We start from the raw sequence: 15129 nt of genomic DNA, 5'->3' as shown, positions 1-15129 counted from the left end.
ATCCTCCCAAATTGCTGGGATTACAGGCATATGCTACCATGCCTGGCTAATTTTTGTATTTTTAGTAGAGATAGGGTTTTGCCATGTTGGCCAGGCTGGTCTCAAACTCCTGGCCTCAAGGGATCTTGAGATCTTGGGCCACCTCAGCCTCCCAAAGTACTGGGATTACAGGCATGAGCCACCACACCCAGCCAAAAATCATTATTTTAACTAATAATTTAAACATCTGGGAAACTTTTTTAGCTGGGAATGCTGTCTGCATTTACTGATCGGTTTGGAGAAGGCACACAGCCCACATAAGACTAGAAGAAGTTGGGGAAAGCCCTATTCATAGCAACCATGAATGTAAAACTTCAGAGGACTGAAATTAATAGTCCTGGTAGCTGAACTTGTTCTTTTGCAGTTTAAATCCATCCTCTTATGAGACAAAGCGTGTCACTTACTCTGCCAGACCAAGGATAGTCTCCCTTTTATACTGGTCATCTGCAGTAAACCGCTGCACGTCCACACCCTTCCGAAGGCCCTGAAGGATCTGCGCCTGAGTGAAATCCAGGAGGCGTTCATTGTAGTAGTGTAACTGCTTGGTCAGTGAAACAAGGTCTTCAGGCCAGGCTTCATGCCCATGTCGAGTCACATGCCTGGTGACCATCTTGATTAGTTCTTTGGGATCAGCCTAGGAAAGACATGGAAAAGAAGACATTTGACAAACGTCATACGAACATGAGCAAGTGAGTAACAAAAGGAAGAAGGCCATGTCTGCAAGGAACTGTTTGGCTCCGTACACTGTTGCCATTTCATAAGGCTCACAACGGCCCTGAAAAGTCAGTTTGCAGAAGTGGCACTTTACCCACGTAGCAGACCACAAAGACAGGAACAGAACTAGGCCTAAAAACAGCTTATTGAACTCTTGCTCTGTTCTTCAATCTTAAAACCTCCAAATACTTAAAAAACAATATATTCTTGCTCTTTCAACTACTATAAACCTCCATCAGATTTGTCTCCCAACCATCTGATCACTCACAGTAACTCACTCTGGAAGTAATTTTCATTGCCATTGCCTCTGGATAAATTTGCTATAGACTACAGTAAGTGTTCTCAATAACAAAGTTGCAGTTCAATAACCTCACTATAAATGGCTAGACCGCTGAGGAGAAAAGTATTTTCTCCAGGGATAAGTTCGGGAAAAAACCTCCACCCTGTTCCTGAAATCATAAACAGTGCAAGTTGCATAAAAAAAGGCTTCCAACCAATTTTTACTCTTCTAATTTGGGGCTCAATGGGATATTATTCTATGATTCCTAGCAGCTTCTCTAATAACAAGAAATTCATTCAAATAGAACACAACCTAGAATCCAACAGCTGACAGGAAAGGAGAGTAAGTGATTAACTGGCCACATTTATTTGTATTAAAGTTGGTCTGGGTGTTAATGAAGTTACAGAGCTGAGCCATGATTTTGGAATTACTTAACAGGGAGCTTAATACTTGAACAGCACTAACTCGATCAATCCAAATTCCTGGGAAGACATGCCACATATTTAATATAAGCAAATTAGAGGAAAAAAACAAGAATCTACCTTTGGTTCTCAGAAACACACAGCAAATTATAGTAAGCTGTCAGCATTTCCAGTGTGTAAGCCATTATTCTGAGCTGCACAGGAGATTTGTCAATGTCTAGATTACCAAACCTAGCCTGACATTCTTTCTCTTGATCCTATTAAGGAACAATCTGGGAGTGCCGATAAAAAACAATTAAAGAAATCTTCTTAGATTCTGGCACACGGATTTGAGTAAAAGTCAATCTTATTATATTTAATTTTTTTCCCTACCTGTATGCATACACTGAGTCCTACTCTCAAAACCACAAATATGTGTTTCAAGTTAAAAGAACTGGGTTTGAATACAAACTATTCCACAGTAAGCTACAAGGCCATCTTTCATTCATTCAATAAATATTTCCTGTGCACCTGTTAAGTAACAAGTCATTCACTGAGGACATGGCTCTTCCCTACAGGAATACAATCTATCAGGACAGAGAGTCATGCAAACAACTGTAAAATGGTGTGATACAATTACGCCTAGGGTGCTCTGGGAATACACAGGAATGGGCAGGTGTTATCAAAGTTTTCTTCAAATAGTTAATGTCTAGGTTAAATACTCAGGTACCATACCAGTAATAATGAGGGCAGCAAAAAACAGGGAGACAAATTCCAGTAAAAGGTAGAAAATGTGCTAACATCTATATGGCTAAGGCTTGAAGGAAAAATGAAGTGTATAAGCCAAATCTAACTGCAATTAGGGAGTGATTTGGGAACCAGCTGCATATAAACAGTATTCCTGGCAACAGATTTAGGCAAAGGGGATGCCGTGACCCAGCTCTTAGTGCATCTATGGCTGACATTTAACTAAATCCCCTTTCTATCTGTTGGCCAAACCCCTCAGGGCACCACCCTGAACCTCCACCTCTGCAGTTCTCTGATGCAGGGATGCTGCTCATGGGCCAGCTGGCCCATCTTCACCTGCTTGGCACTCTGGTGTGCACTGCCGTGGCCTGCTGCTCTTATGCCTCATCTGATTTGCACTTTCATTCCCAGTTGTAGAGAGAGCAAGACCAAATATCCAATGATCATGGTTTTAGGGTGGCAGGAGAGCTCTTTTTGTTGTTCCTCGAAGGAGTTCCTAGTGCCCCAGATTTATACCCCACAACCAAATCTATGTTCAGCAAAACAATGAAGAAGGCTTTTCTTCATGTATATTCTCACCTGGTGCTTTCAGACTAAAGTTTTCCGCCTGAACTTGCTGAATACACCTTGAAGGAAAGGCTATAACCATCTAACCTATCTCTCCATATAACTCCACACCCCTCTCTCTACCAGGCTATTTATTGTTTCTATCCCCTACTCTTAGAACCAACTCCCTTAGTTCTTGCAACGGTTTCTCATAGTTTTGTTCCACATTCATTTTTGACTTTTTATTTTCTGGTATCTCCAAGATTTAATACATGTACTAGGAGAGCGGCCTACACTTCTCATTAGCCTCAATGGCAGAATCCTGCTGGTTTCTATTCTCTTTGTATTCTAATATAGTCCATGAAACAAATCCCAAGGCCAGGTGAAGAGAAAAGCTCCAAAATATTAGTGCATAGCAAGAATGAGCACGGTTATCGCTACAAACATTTCCACAGGCTCTTACGTAACCTGCAGAAAGTTTTGAGTCCCCACATACAACCTTCATATGTGACCAAAAGACAGTATTGTCTCCTTTTGCCAAGGAATAAAATGACATGGCACGGTGAAATAAGCACAGACACACAGAGCTTACTAGCTGAATGACCTTGTACAAATCACTTAACTATGAACTTCACTGTCTCATCTATAAAATAGCAGTGATAATATGCAGCGTTCATGGTTGTGAGAAGCCTAAGAGACAATATATATAAAATGTACAAACCAAGACCTGGCAGGAAGGAGGTACTCCAGAAATAAAAGGAACTCTGGAATTGGCTAAAAGGCACACACAAGTCATAGTTTAAGTGTACCTCTACTGTGTAATTCATTTTGCATTGCCTTCTCTTAAATTAAAACTTCTGGAGGGCAGAGACCATGTGTGTATCATAATTTGCAGAACACAGCAGAGTCTCCTGCACATATCAGGAACATGGTCAAAGCAGGAGCAGATTGGACTGGCTTTGAAGTCTGTAGTGCTGGTTGATATTGCAGCTTCCCCACTCAGTAGAGACGCAGGCTGGAACAAGTTACCTCCTATCTGTTTCCTCACTTGTAAAAGAATGTTAATAGCACATCCTCCTCACAGTTTGTTACGGGGTACTAAAAAAAAAACCACAAAGGTATTTTAAAGCTCTCCTTTCTCCACTATTCTATGAAAACAAATTAGACACAGAGCTTACTCTGAAAGAATTAAAACCTACTGACTGACAAAGATGTACACATAAACAGTTCAGAGAAGGCATCCAAATATAAGCAGCCTCACACAATCATAAGCCAAGAGTTCTGGAAACTCCATGGAGGGAGCAGTTGATTCCCTTTCTTGATTCCACGGGGACTCAGTTTCTTCAGATATAAAGCAAAGGAGCATCACCAGGTGATCAGCTTTATAAGACTGAAATCCTAAAAATGTATAAGAATTCTGTCATTAAGAGGCTGGGCACGGTGGCTCACACCTGTAATCTCAGCAATCTGGAAGGCAGAGGGGGAGGTGGAGGCAGGTGGATCCCTTGAGGTCAGGAGTGGGAGACCAACCTGGCCAACATGGAGAAACTCCGTTTCTACTAAAAGTACCAAAAAAATTAGCTGGGCATGGGGGCATTCACCTGTAGTCCCAGCTACTCAGGAGGCTGAGGTGGGAGAATCACATGAAACCAGGAGTCGAGGTTGCAGTGAGCTGAGATTGCACCACAGCACTCCAGCCTGGGTGACAGTGCGAGACTTCTGTCATTGAAAAAATAAATTTTTGCAAATCCCTGCAGGTGTAGAAAGAAGGATGTTCTATGAGGCTAGAGGCTCAACTGAGGCCAGAGGTTTAAGATCAGCCTGGGCAACATAGTGAGACCCTGTCTCCACAAAAAAAATTAAGAAAATGAAACTTAGCCTGGCATAATGGTGCATGCCTATAGTCCTACTTACTAGAGAGGCTGAAGCACAAGGATCACTTGAACTCAGGAGTTTAAAGTTGCAGTGAGTTATGATCACAACACTGTACTCCAGCCTGTGGGACAGACTGAGATCCTGATCTCAAAAAAAAAAAAAATTATAATTTCAGGCCACACATTATAGCCAACAGATTTCTACACAGTTTATGCAACTTTAATCTCTACTCACTAAATACAAATTATCTAGTCCTCTGTGAATCATTTTTATTTCATATTCTTTGTACAAAAAACTTATTCACTTTTCCCAAGAGATATTTAAGGATAAAAATCTAGCATTTCAGTCTTCAGGATGGAACACGTCTAGTGCTAAAACATGTACTAAGTCTCATTTTGCATTAACATGTACTGAGTCTCATTTTGCACTAACAACCCTGTAGGACAGGCATCTCTTACTGTCATCTCTGTTTTACAGATGAATAAAGAATGAACTCATCCAAGGCCTTTAAGCTGGGAAGTGACAAAGCAGCGCTATAACTCCCATGCATAATGCTCCATCAGAACCATCCTTTTATATTCGGTATGTAGGAAGGGGCATCTCTTAAAAATACAAGGCTCTTGATTGGACCAATGTAGACACAGCTCCCACTACATGTTAGTAAGACTTGTTGCTATAACCTGGCTTTGTGTCCCCACCCAAATCTCATCTCGAATTGTAATCCTCACATGCTGAAGAAGGCCCTGGTGGGAGGTGATTGAATCATGGGGGCAGATTTTCCCCCTTGCTGTTCTCGTGATGGAGTTCTCAGGAGATCTGGTTGTTTAAAAGTGTGTGGCACTTCCCCCTTTGCTCTCTCTCCCCTGCTCCACCATGGTAAGACGTGCTGGCTTCCCCTTCGCCTTCTGCCATGATTGTAAGTTTCCTGAGGCCTTCCAGCCATGCTTCCTGTAAAGCCTGAGCTATGAGTCAATTAAACCGCTTTTCTTCATAAATTACCGAGTCTCAGATAGTTCTTTATAGCAGTGTGAGAATGAACTAATACACTTGCCATTAGAGTCCTTTTACAAATGATAGATTTTCAATGATAGATTTAATGCCATTCTGTATTGTTCCAGGCAGACATTTTTCCACACATACATTCCTCCTCTCATGCTATATATATGTGCTTGTGTGTGTGAGTGTGTGTGTGTGTGTGTGTAAATATAAATGTCCATTAGGTGTTCAACTGGATATTCTATTTGAGCTGCATTTTCTTTTTTTTTTTTGAGATGGAGTCTCACTCTGTTGCCCAGGCTGGAGTACAGTGGCCGGATCTCAGCTCACTGCAAACTCCGCCTCCCGGGTTTACGCCATTCTCCGGCCTCAGCCTCCTGAGTAGCTGGGACTACAGGCGCCCACCACCTCACCCGGCTAGTTTTTTGTATTTTTTTTTTTTAGTAGAGACGGGGTTTCACTGTGTTAGCCAGGATGGTCTTGATCTCCTGACCTCGTGATCCACCCATCTCAGCCTCCCAAAGTGCTGGGATTACAGGCTTGAGCCACCGCGCCTGGCCCCTGAGCTGCATTTTCAAGCCGCTTGTTTTTTCTTCTCTAATGATAACAGAGTGTTTTACAATCATAAGCAACAATAACATTTTCTGTTAAACAATAACATTTTCTGTATAAATATACTTCCTTTAAAAATTCTGTCTTAATAAGGTGGTGAGGCTGGGCACAGATGCTTGTGCCTGTAATCCCAGCACTTTGGGAGCCCAAGGTGGGAGGACTGCTTGAGCCCAGGGGTTTGGGACCAGCCTGAGTGACATAGTGAGACCCCATCTATACAAAAAATAAATAATAAGGTGGTGATTAGGGACATTCTATTAATTTTTTGATAACAGGTTGTACGTATATGAGTTTATAGCTCATCAAATATTTGTTGTGAATAAAAACATTTTCAGTACTTCAATTTATTGTATAAAGCATGATACTGAGAATAACTCATAAAAAATGAGAAGAGACAACTTCTCATAAAAGCTTCCAAGAAAAAATTAGTCATGGGGGAAAAACACAGGAATTGGCATCAATGATCTGGATTAACAGTTCTTCCCTCATGAGCTTTAAGTTTTCCATTTCTAAAATTGATGCAATTTCTTCTGAATCCCCATAAAGACTAAATGAGACTGGATGAATGAGCATTTGTAAGTTCTAGCTCCCTATGCAAATTATTTTCTGATCATTGCCACTGGTACTTTCTATGTCTTCCTCAAGAAACTTTACTGGTTACTGGTTATGATTATTTCCAATATTCAAATTAAATTTGAGTAAAAATTTTTCCCCTGAGCTTATCACTACTTTTCCCAAGATATTCCAAAGCATCTCCTACTCATTCCAACACGGCATTTCATACATACATTTATTCATTCCACGAGTGCATAACATTAAAGTTTCAAAAGCATTTTCACATGATTTTCATTTGACCCTCCTATCAAGCCAGGGATGTGCACGGGGAACACTGTTTCTTGTTTTATAGACACCCCCATTTGTAGTTGAAGCATCCAGAGCTGTAGTCTTGCAGCTGGAAAGTGACTCAAGCCGCCTGGCTTCCCACCCGCTTGCCCCACACTGCTGAACAAGTCTCCATGAGTTGCTCTACATCCAGCTTCACACCTAAAATCACTCGGAGGTTTCTGGTTAGTAAACTCAAACTTCTCTCCCTCTTTCCAACATCTAACTTCAGTGACATGATGCATGGGTATGAAAGCTTTTAGTCTCTAAGAAGTTTAAGAAGAGCTTTCTGGGCAGCTTCAAAATCTTCCATATTCAGTATTCAAAGTGATATGGCAAAATATCACAGGCTGCAAAAACTAACAGCATAAAAAGCCATTCATAATTTGAAAAGGAAATTGTGAAGAGTTAAATTACTTGATTTTCCCCTCGAAACTTGGCAATACAGTTCTTCAGGGAGGTGAATAAAGTATGGTTTCTTTAAAGAATATGGTCAAATCCCTGTAAAAACAAAATATCCATAAATATTCATGACAACAAAATGCTCAATGACTTAAGAGGTAATAAATCCATTCTGGTTTAATAGTCTCTACATTTCTTGGTAATATTATTTGGAAAGTTTTAAACAGGTGGTGTGTTTCCCCTTTAGGGTTGTTATTTTGCTTGAGATAATTTTCTACTTAGTATTTTCAATTAGTAGCTTAAAAAAACACATTTTAGAAATAGTCTACCATAATGTTCTGAATTTCATCCCCTGCTGAGTTTGCTTCCCTAGTCTATAAAACTAAAGGACATGCTTCCATTTTTAACCGATTTTATCTTCTGAACACTTTTTTAAAAGAATGCTGCAAAGATCACACTTCAAAATACATTTACAATAATTACAAAGGTAAGATATGAGGGAAAAAAATCAAGTACAGAACAATGTGCACAGCCTACTTACATCTGTCTAAAATATAGTTATATAAGTATGTACAGCCATGAACTATCTCTGGATGGATACAAATGAGAAACACTGACTTTTTATTACATACTATTTTCAACATTGAGTTTTTAGGTCACGTGTGTATTATTTTTTAAACGTAAAAATGAGTTAATTAGAACAAACGCTAGAAGAGAAAATTCTCTCGGACTGACCATTTGCTAACCATCAGTATATAAAATTAAAAGGAAAAACGCAGGTGAGGAAGGCAGCTCCATGGATCATCTGAGAGAGCTGCTGGGCTCCAGGGCGCCTCTGCTGGCTCAGGACGGTGATGCCCTTCAAGGTGCACAGGCTGTGCATGGGAAATAAGCTCACAAATTCTATCAACACTTTTATTCAAGGCTAGTAATCTACCTAAGCCAGCATTCCTGCAGCGCATATCCAGGAGGTGGGAAGAGAAAATGTGAAAAGACTGTGGAATTAGAAACAAGTTGAACTGACAACTGAGTGAAAGCTAAGCTTCACTGGGTGTTATTATGTGTAGGCAACAAATTGAAACCACTTTGATTTCAATTTCCAAGATGATTCATCTGGAGTTTGTCATATTTAATTCTGAACTCAGCAGTGCTGTTTTATGCAGAGGAAGATGCTGAAAACACTCAAATAATGAGCCATTAGGCAGTCAATGAAAAACTCCTCTATACTTAAAACATCCAACTATCGTGTCTACCGGTGTTTCCTTCAAATCCATGAGGGTCAGAACTCACAACTGCAAACCTGAAACCTCAAGCTGTTGTGACACGCAGCACTTGACATGACCCCTGAACTCATCTACATACCAATCAACAGTCACTGAATAACTACAGTGGGCTAGGTCTGGGGATACAGGGAGCAAGAGAATTCCTGTCTTCAAATAAGGTTGCCACACTAAGCGGAGAGAGATGTGTATCGACTGTCATCCTAAAAAGAACTGCTTCCATGGGTGCACACACAAGGAACAGAGAGAGATGGAAAGAGGCCAAGTAAGTTTCAGAGGAGGTGCCTCTGAGCTCAGACTTGCCTGCCCACAGCGGGGAGAAGGAAGAAGTATTTCAGATGGGGAACTGGATCTGCATACGCACAGAGGCACCATAAAGGATATTAAATTCAGAGAAATCTAAGTTCTGAGCAGCCAGAACATAAACTTCAAAAGAAGCAGTGTCAGGAAACATGGCTGGAGGGGTAAGGAAGGGCCAGCCAGTTCACTGAGGGTCTTATCTGTCCTATGCAGGATGCTACCTGGTAGACATGGAGCGGCACAGGAAAATATCCTGCTGGGAATTACCCGTTAGGTTTGTGTGCCGCCAAGATCACTCACATCTGAAAACCAGTGACACTGCTTCTTTGGAAACAAAGCTTGAGCAGCCGCTGTCCAAGTAAAAAGCAGGTAAAGCTTGGCATCCGGGGCTTTAAATGACAGGATATCACTTTCTACCAGAGTAACCCTGAGGAAGTAACCACACTTCTGAGTTGTATCTTCTATAAAGAAGATTCCTTTTCTGCAAAATGAGGTTGCTCAAAGGATCAAACAGCAGAATGAACGTGAAAGGTACTTTAAGACGGCTGTTTACAAAACTCCCACACCGGGTTCTCCTCTGCTCTCACACCACAACAGTCAATGCAGAAGAGTCTGCGACCAGAAGTGGGGGAGAGTCTCTCCCCACCAAGTGAGCAATCAGTTTGGGAACAGACAGGAACTGGGTGTCCTCCAATTCAATTCCCGGAGACAGCGCCAGATCTGATGTCCAAGAACAGAACACATCCAGCACAGGAGAAAGATGAAAGCCAGAAGGCTCAGCAAGGCAGCTTATCCCACCTTCTTCCAGTAAGATGAAAAGTATTTACGTTCAAGACAATAGAATGCATGTGCTCTGACAGTGGTAAGTACAGGGGAATACAACAGCACACGGGGGAGGACCCAACGCAGCTTGGAGGACTGGAGAAAGGTTCCTGAGTGAGGTGACACCCAAACCAAGTAGCTAAGCAAAGAAATGGTGGCAAAAAGCATTGAAGGCAGAGTTTTTGGTATGGCTGCAGCACAGACGGATGAAGTTGGAAAAACAGAGGCCGATCGTGGGATGTGCAGAACATGCTGGGGCAATGGGAGATCCTGAAGGATTTTGGGTGGAGACAAGCATGTCTACACCTCCATTTTAGAATGACTACTCGCGCAGTTGTTCAGAGGAAAATATAAAAGTAAAAACATGAAGACAAGGTGATGTTCATGAGGCTGTCGCAGGACGTTTAGGTGAAGAACTATGGAAGACTGAATTAAGGTGAGGACATGAGGTGGAGAGATGGAAACAAATGGAAACCCACTCACTGGTGACGCATCTGTCTGGAAGACATTCAGAAAGCCTTTGCATCTTGATGGGAAAAACATCCTGGATTCTCTCTAATTCTTCATTTTTCCTTTTAGACCAACAATCGGATGCTTTCCAGAGACTGCCAAGAAGCCCCTGGAGAACTAGCTGACTCATGCCCATGTGCTCTCTCAGGCTACCAGAGGGCACCTCTTTCTGTCTGGACCAGCTGGAAGGTTAGAAATCAGGTGTTCAGGCATCATCACTGGGCCCCCTGGACTTTACTGGCTTCTGTTCCCACAGGATTAATGCTGCTTCCTCAAGCAATGACTCTGAACAGCGCTACCCTATGTTGTTGCACCCAGAAAGGGAATGGTGGTGGGTGGCTGGAACTACGCCACAGGGTGGGTGGGTAGTGTGACAACCAGGAATTAGAGGCCAAGAGCTAGCATGAGGGCAGGAGAGCTCCAAGGAACACTTTCAAAGGAAAAGACAATTTGATAGACGTGAAGGTTAATATCAAGTGTCAACTTGATTGGACTGAGGAATGCAAAGTATTGTTGCTGATTGTGTCTGTGAGGGTGTTGCCAAAGGAGATGAACATTTGAATCAGTGGCCTGGGAGAGGCAGATCCACCCTTAGTGTGGGTGAGCACTGTCTAATCAGCTGCCAGTGTGCCTAGAATAAAGCAGGCACAAGAAGGTGGAAGAAGCCAACTGGCCAAGTCATCCAGCCTTCATCTTTGTCCTGTGCTGGATGCTTCCTGCCCTTGAACATGAGGCTCCCAGGTCTTCAGCTTTTGGACTCTTGGACTTACATCACTGGTTTGTTAGTGGTTCTTGGGCTTTCAGCCGCAGACTGAAGACTGTACTGTCGGATTGCCTTCTTTCAAGGTTTTGGGACTCGGACTGGCTTCCTTGCTCCTCAGCTTGCAGACTGCCTATTGTGGGAATTCATCATTGTGGGTGGTGTGAGTCAATACTGCTTAATAAACTCTCCTTCATACATAGCTATATCCTATTCCTTCTGCTGCTCTAGAGAACCCTGACTAGTCCAATAGAAAAATGGTGATAGAAATAAGAAAGAGAGTTAATGGGTAGAGATGGTGGGTTGATAGAAGCTGGATGGAAGAAACAGAAATTGGGGTAAGAGGTAGAAAGGAATAAAAACCCAGATGTATTCTTTATACTACAATGCCAAGCTCTATGTCCTTTAAAGTAGGTACTCTAACGCTGAATTGATAAAAGGTACACAAAATATAAGACCTGGAAATAAAACACTTTCCACCAAGTGGAAAGAACTGTAGGAACACAGAAGCAGAAACCAAGATAAACACACCTTCACTTTGAACCCTTATCCTTCGGTATTTTGCTTTATTTCTTGGCAAGCTTTAGTTGTTTCCTGCAGAGTGACTGTAGTATGTGGATTTAGAAAGAGTGGTGGCCGGATACGAAAGGTGGGATGGAATGAAACGGTCTTCTCCTGACTCATCTGTGTCACAAACAATACATACATTAGGACTTTTCTTTTTATTTTGGTATAAAGTAATTTACTATCAGGGAAAACAAGAAAAATATAATGTACTACAACTTTCCTCCAAGAGAACTACTTTAATGAAAGAAACTAAAGATTATAGCCCAAAATGTGGCTGTGAAGCCAGTTTTTCAGCTTTCTTAAAAGCTGTAACTTGTTGTCTATCCCACATCCATCTTCAGTTCTCTAGTTTGCTGCCAATCTAATCCACATTTACTTAACTGTCTCATACAGATTTAGAGCAAGCGCCAAGGTCTTGAGGTCCGGCACTATGCCATAGTCATCTTCCAACCCCAAGGCTCAGCAGCAGGTGTGGCACATGAGGGATGCTTAATGACTGACAGCTGACTGATGGAGTGGCTGATACAGTTAGGTTTGTGTCCCCACCCAACTCTCATCTTGAATTATAATCCCCATAATCCTGATGTGTCAAAGGAAAGAGCAGGTGGAGATAATTGAATCATGAGGGCGGTTTCCCCCACGCCATTCTCGTGGTAATGAGTGAGTTCTCACAAGATCTGATTGTTTTATAAAGGGGATTTTTCTGCTTTGTTCAGCACTTCTCCTTCCTGCCGCCTTGTGAAGAAAGTGCCTTGCTTCCCTTTTGCCTTCTGTCATGACTGAAAGTTTCCTGAGGCCTCCCTAGCCATGCTGAACTGTGAGTCAATTAAAACTCTTTCCAGTCTCAGTTAGTTCTTTACAGCAGTATAAAAACAGACTAAAACAGTAAATTAATACTGCAGAAAGCAGAATGCTGCTATAAAGATACCCGAAATGTGAAAGCAACTTTGGACTAGGCAACAGGCAGAGGTTGGAACAGTTTGGAGGGCTCAGAAGAAGACTGAAAGATGTGGAAGGGTTTAGAAGTTCCTAGAGACTTGTTGAATGATGTTGACCAAAATGCTGACAGCGATATGGACAATGAAGTCCAGGTTGAGGTAGTCTCAGATGGAGATTAGGAACTTGCTGGGGACAAAGGTGACTCTTGCTATTCTTTAGCAAAGAGACTGGTGGCATTTTGCCCCTGCCCTAGAGACCTGTAGAACTTTGCTTGAGAGAGATGATTTAGGGTATCTGGTGGAAGAAATTTCTAAGAAGCAAATCATTCAAAAGGTGACTTGGATGCTCTTAAAAGCAATCAGTTTTATGCAATCACAAAAAGAGATGGTTTGGAATCGGAACTCATGTTTAAAAGGGAAGCAGAGCATAGTTACTTCTAGGAAGTAACTAACTTGCTTTTGATTTTACAGGCTCATAGGCAGAAGGGACTTGCCTTGTCTCAGATAAGCCTTTGGACTTTGACTTTTGGGTTAATGCTGGAACGAATTAAGATTCTGGGGAACTGTTGGGAAGGCATGACTGGTCTTGAAATGTGAAAGGGACATGAGATTTGGGAGGGGCCAGAGGCAGAATGATATGGTTAGGCTTTGTGTCCCCACCCAAATTTCATCTTGAATTATAACCCCCATAATCCCCATGTGTCAAGGGAGAGGCCAGGTGGAGGTAACTGGATCATGAGGGTGGTTTACCCCAAGCTGCTCTCATGAGATCTGATGGTTTTATAAGGGGCTTTTCCCCCTTTGCTTGGCATTTCTCTTTCCTGCCATTTTGTGAAGAAGGTGCCCTGGTTCCCCCTCACCTTCCTCCATGATTGTAAGTTTCCTGAGGCCTCCCCAGCCACGCTGAACTGTGAGTCAATTAAATCTCTTTCCTTTATAAATTACTCAGTCTCGAGGGAATTTTATTTTTTTATTTTCTTTTTATTTATTTATTTTTTTTGAGACGGAATTCCACTCTTGTCACCCAGGCTGGAATGCAATGGCGCAATCTCGGCTCACTGCAACCTCCGCCTCCCAGATTCAAGCAATTCTCCTGCCTCAGCCTCCCCAGTAGTTGGGATTACAGGTGCCTACCACCATGCCCAGCTAATTTTTGTATCTTTAGTAGAGGCAAGGTTTCACCATGTTGGCCAGACGGGTCTCGAACTCCCGACCTCAAGGGATCAACCTGCCTCGGCCTCCCGAAGTGCTGTGATTACAGGAATAAGCCACTGTGCCTGGCCTGGGAAGTTCTTTATAGCAGTATGAAAATGGACAAATATAGTGGCCTTCCAATCTTACATATTCAGGAAAGGTACAGCATGGGGTAGGCAAACAGTAGGACCTTAATATAAATGATATAGTTGGAATGGAAGAGTGAGATGTAATTTCAGCACCGGCATCCCAGTTCAATGACATCCACTTAGAGACCTCAGTCAAATATATTTGATAACTCAACTGACTTTTAGGGGGAAAAAATTCAAGTTTACCATATGCATTTGGTCAAAGTAAAGCTTCATTGTGTTTCAACGTACTTAGAGATTTAGAGGAAATTATTTAGTACTTGTGTACGCACATAGCGCTAATGAAAAGGTAAGAGTAAAACAAATTTGCCAAATTTCCACTTAATCACTTCAGTCCCTTAATTTATAACACATATTAATGCATGTTTCTTATTTCACATAAAACCACACCTGAGATGTAAAAAAAAAAAAAAAAACAACAAAATTACTAGAGTATAATACAGTTATATAAAATAAGCATCTGTATAAAGCAGCAGTAGCTACCAAAGAACAACAACAAAAAAAAACCCCACTATTCCCAAAACAAAGTAACACCTTAGGTGAGCTGGTTAAAAGAATAAAGCATTCCTGTTTCTTGTCCAAATGCTGACATGAGAATACAACTATGCCCATAACCAATACACACCCAATAGTGATGGTGTCCAGGGAGAGTCACCTGTTATGGATGGCCTTTCCACGTGTCTTGTTGTAAATAAACACTGATGGATGAAAGCCTATCTATCACCACAAATGGAAGGTTTTCACATCATTCTAGTTCTTAGATATGATTTGGAAGGTTGAAGCAGCTAGAACTTTGACAGACACATGAAATTATTTCCTTACATAAAACATAAGACCTGGAAATAGAATAAGCTTTCTACAATGTGGAAGAACTATAAGAACACAGAAACCAAGCCAAACACATCCTTACTTTAACTCTTATCTTTCAGTATTCTGCTTTATTTCTTTGCCAGTTTTAATTGTGGAAATCTTAAATAGACTTTTTTTTTTTTTTTTTTTGAGGCAGAGTCTCACTCTGTTGCCCAGGCTGGAGTGCAGTGGCAAGATCTCGGCTCACTGCAAGCTCTGCCTCCTGGGTTCATGCTATTCTCCTGCCCCCCCCGAGCAGCTGGGAC

General features: G+C 41.8%; 1 protein-coding gene across 3 annotated transcripts in view; it reads right to left on the bottom strand.

Annotated features, from left to right (window-relative positions):
• The window catches only part of NBAS (NBAS subunit of NRZ tethering complex), a 390542-nt gene that overhangs the window by 118436 nt on the left and 256977 nt on the right, over positions 1-15129 (bottom strand). For all 3 annotated transcript variants that reach the window (XM_005576512.5, XM_074012306.1, XM_074012305.1), the window contains one exon: positions 444-673. In XM_005576512.5, the coding sequence (XP_005576569.3) occupies positions 444-673 (230 nt within the window). The remainder of the gene's footprint in view (positions 1-443; positions 674-15129) is intronic.

The sequence above is a fragment of the Macaca fascicularis genome, chromosome 13 (assembly GCF_037993035.2).
Source record: "Macaca fascicularis isolate 582-1 chromosome 13, T2T-MFA8v1.1".
Classification (NCBI taxonomy): Eukaryota; Metazoa; Chordata; class Mammalia; order Primates; family Cercopithecidae; genus Macaca; species Macaca fascicularis.
Note: the sequence above shows the minus strand (reverse complement) of the source record. Positions and strands in the feature narration are given on the sequence as shown.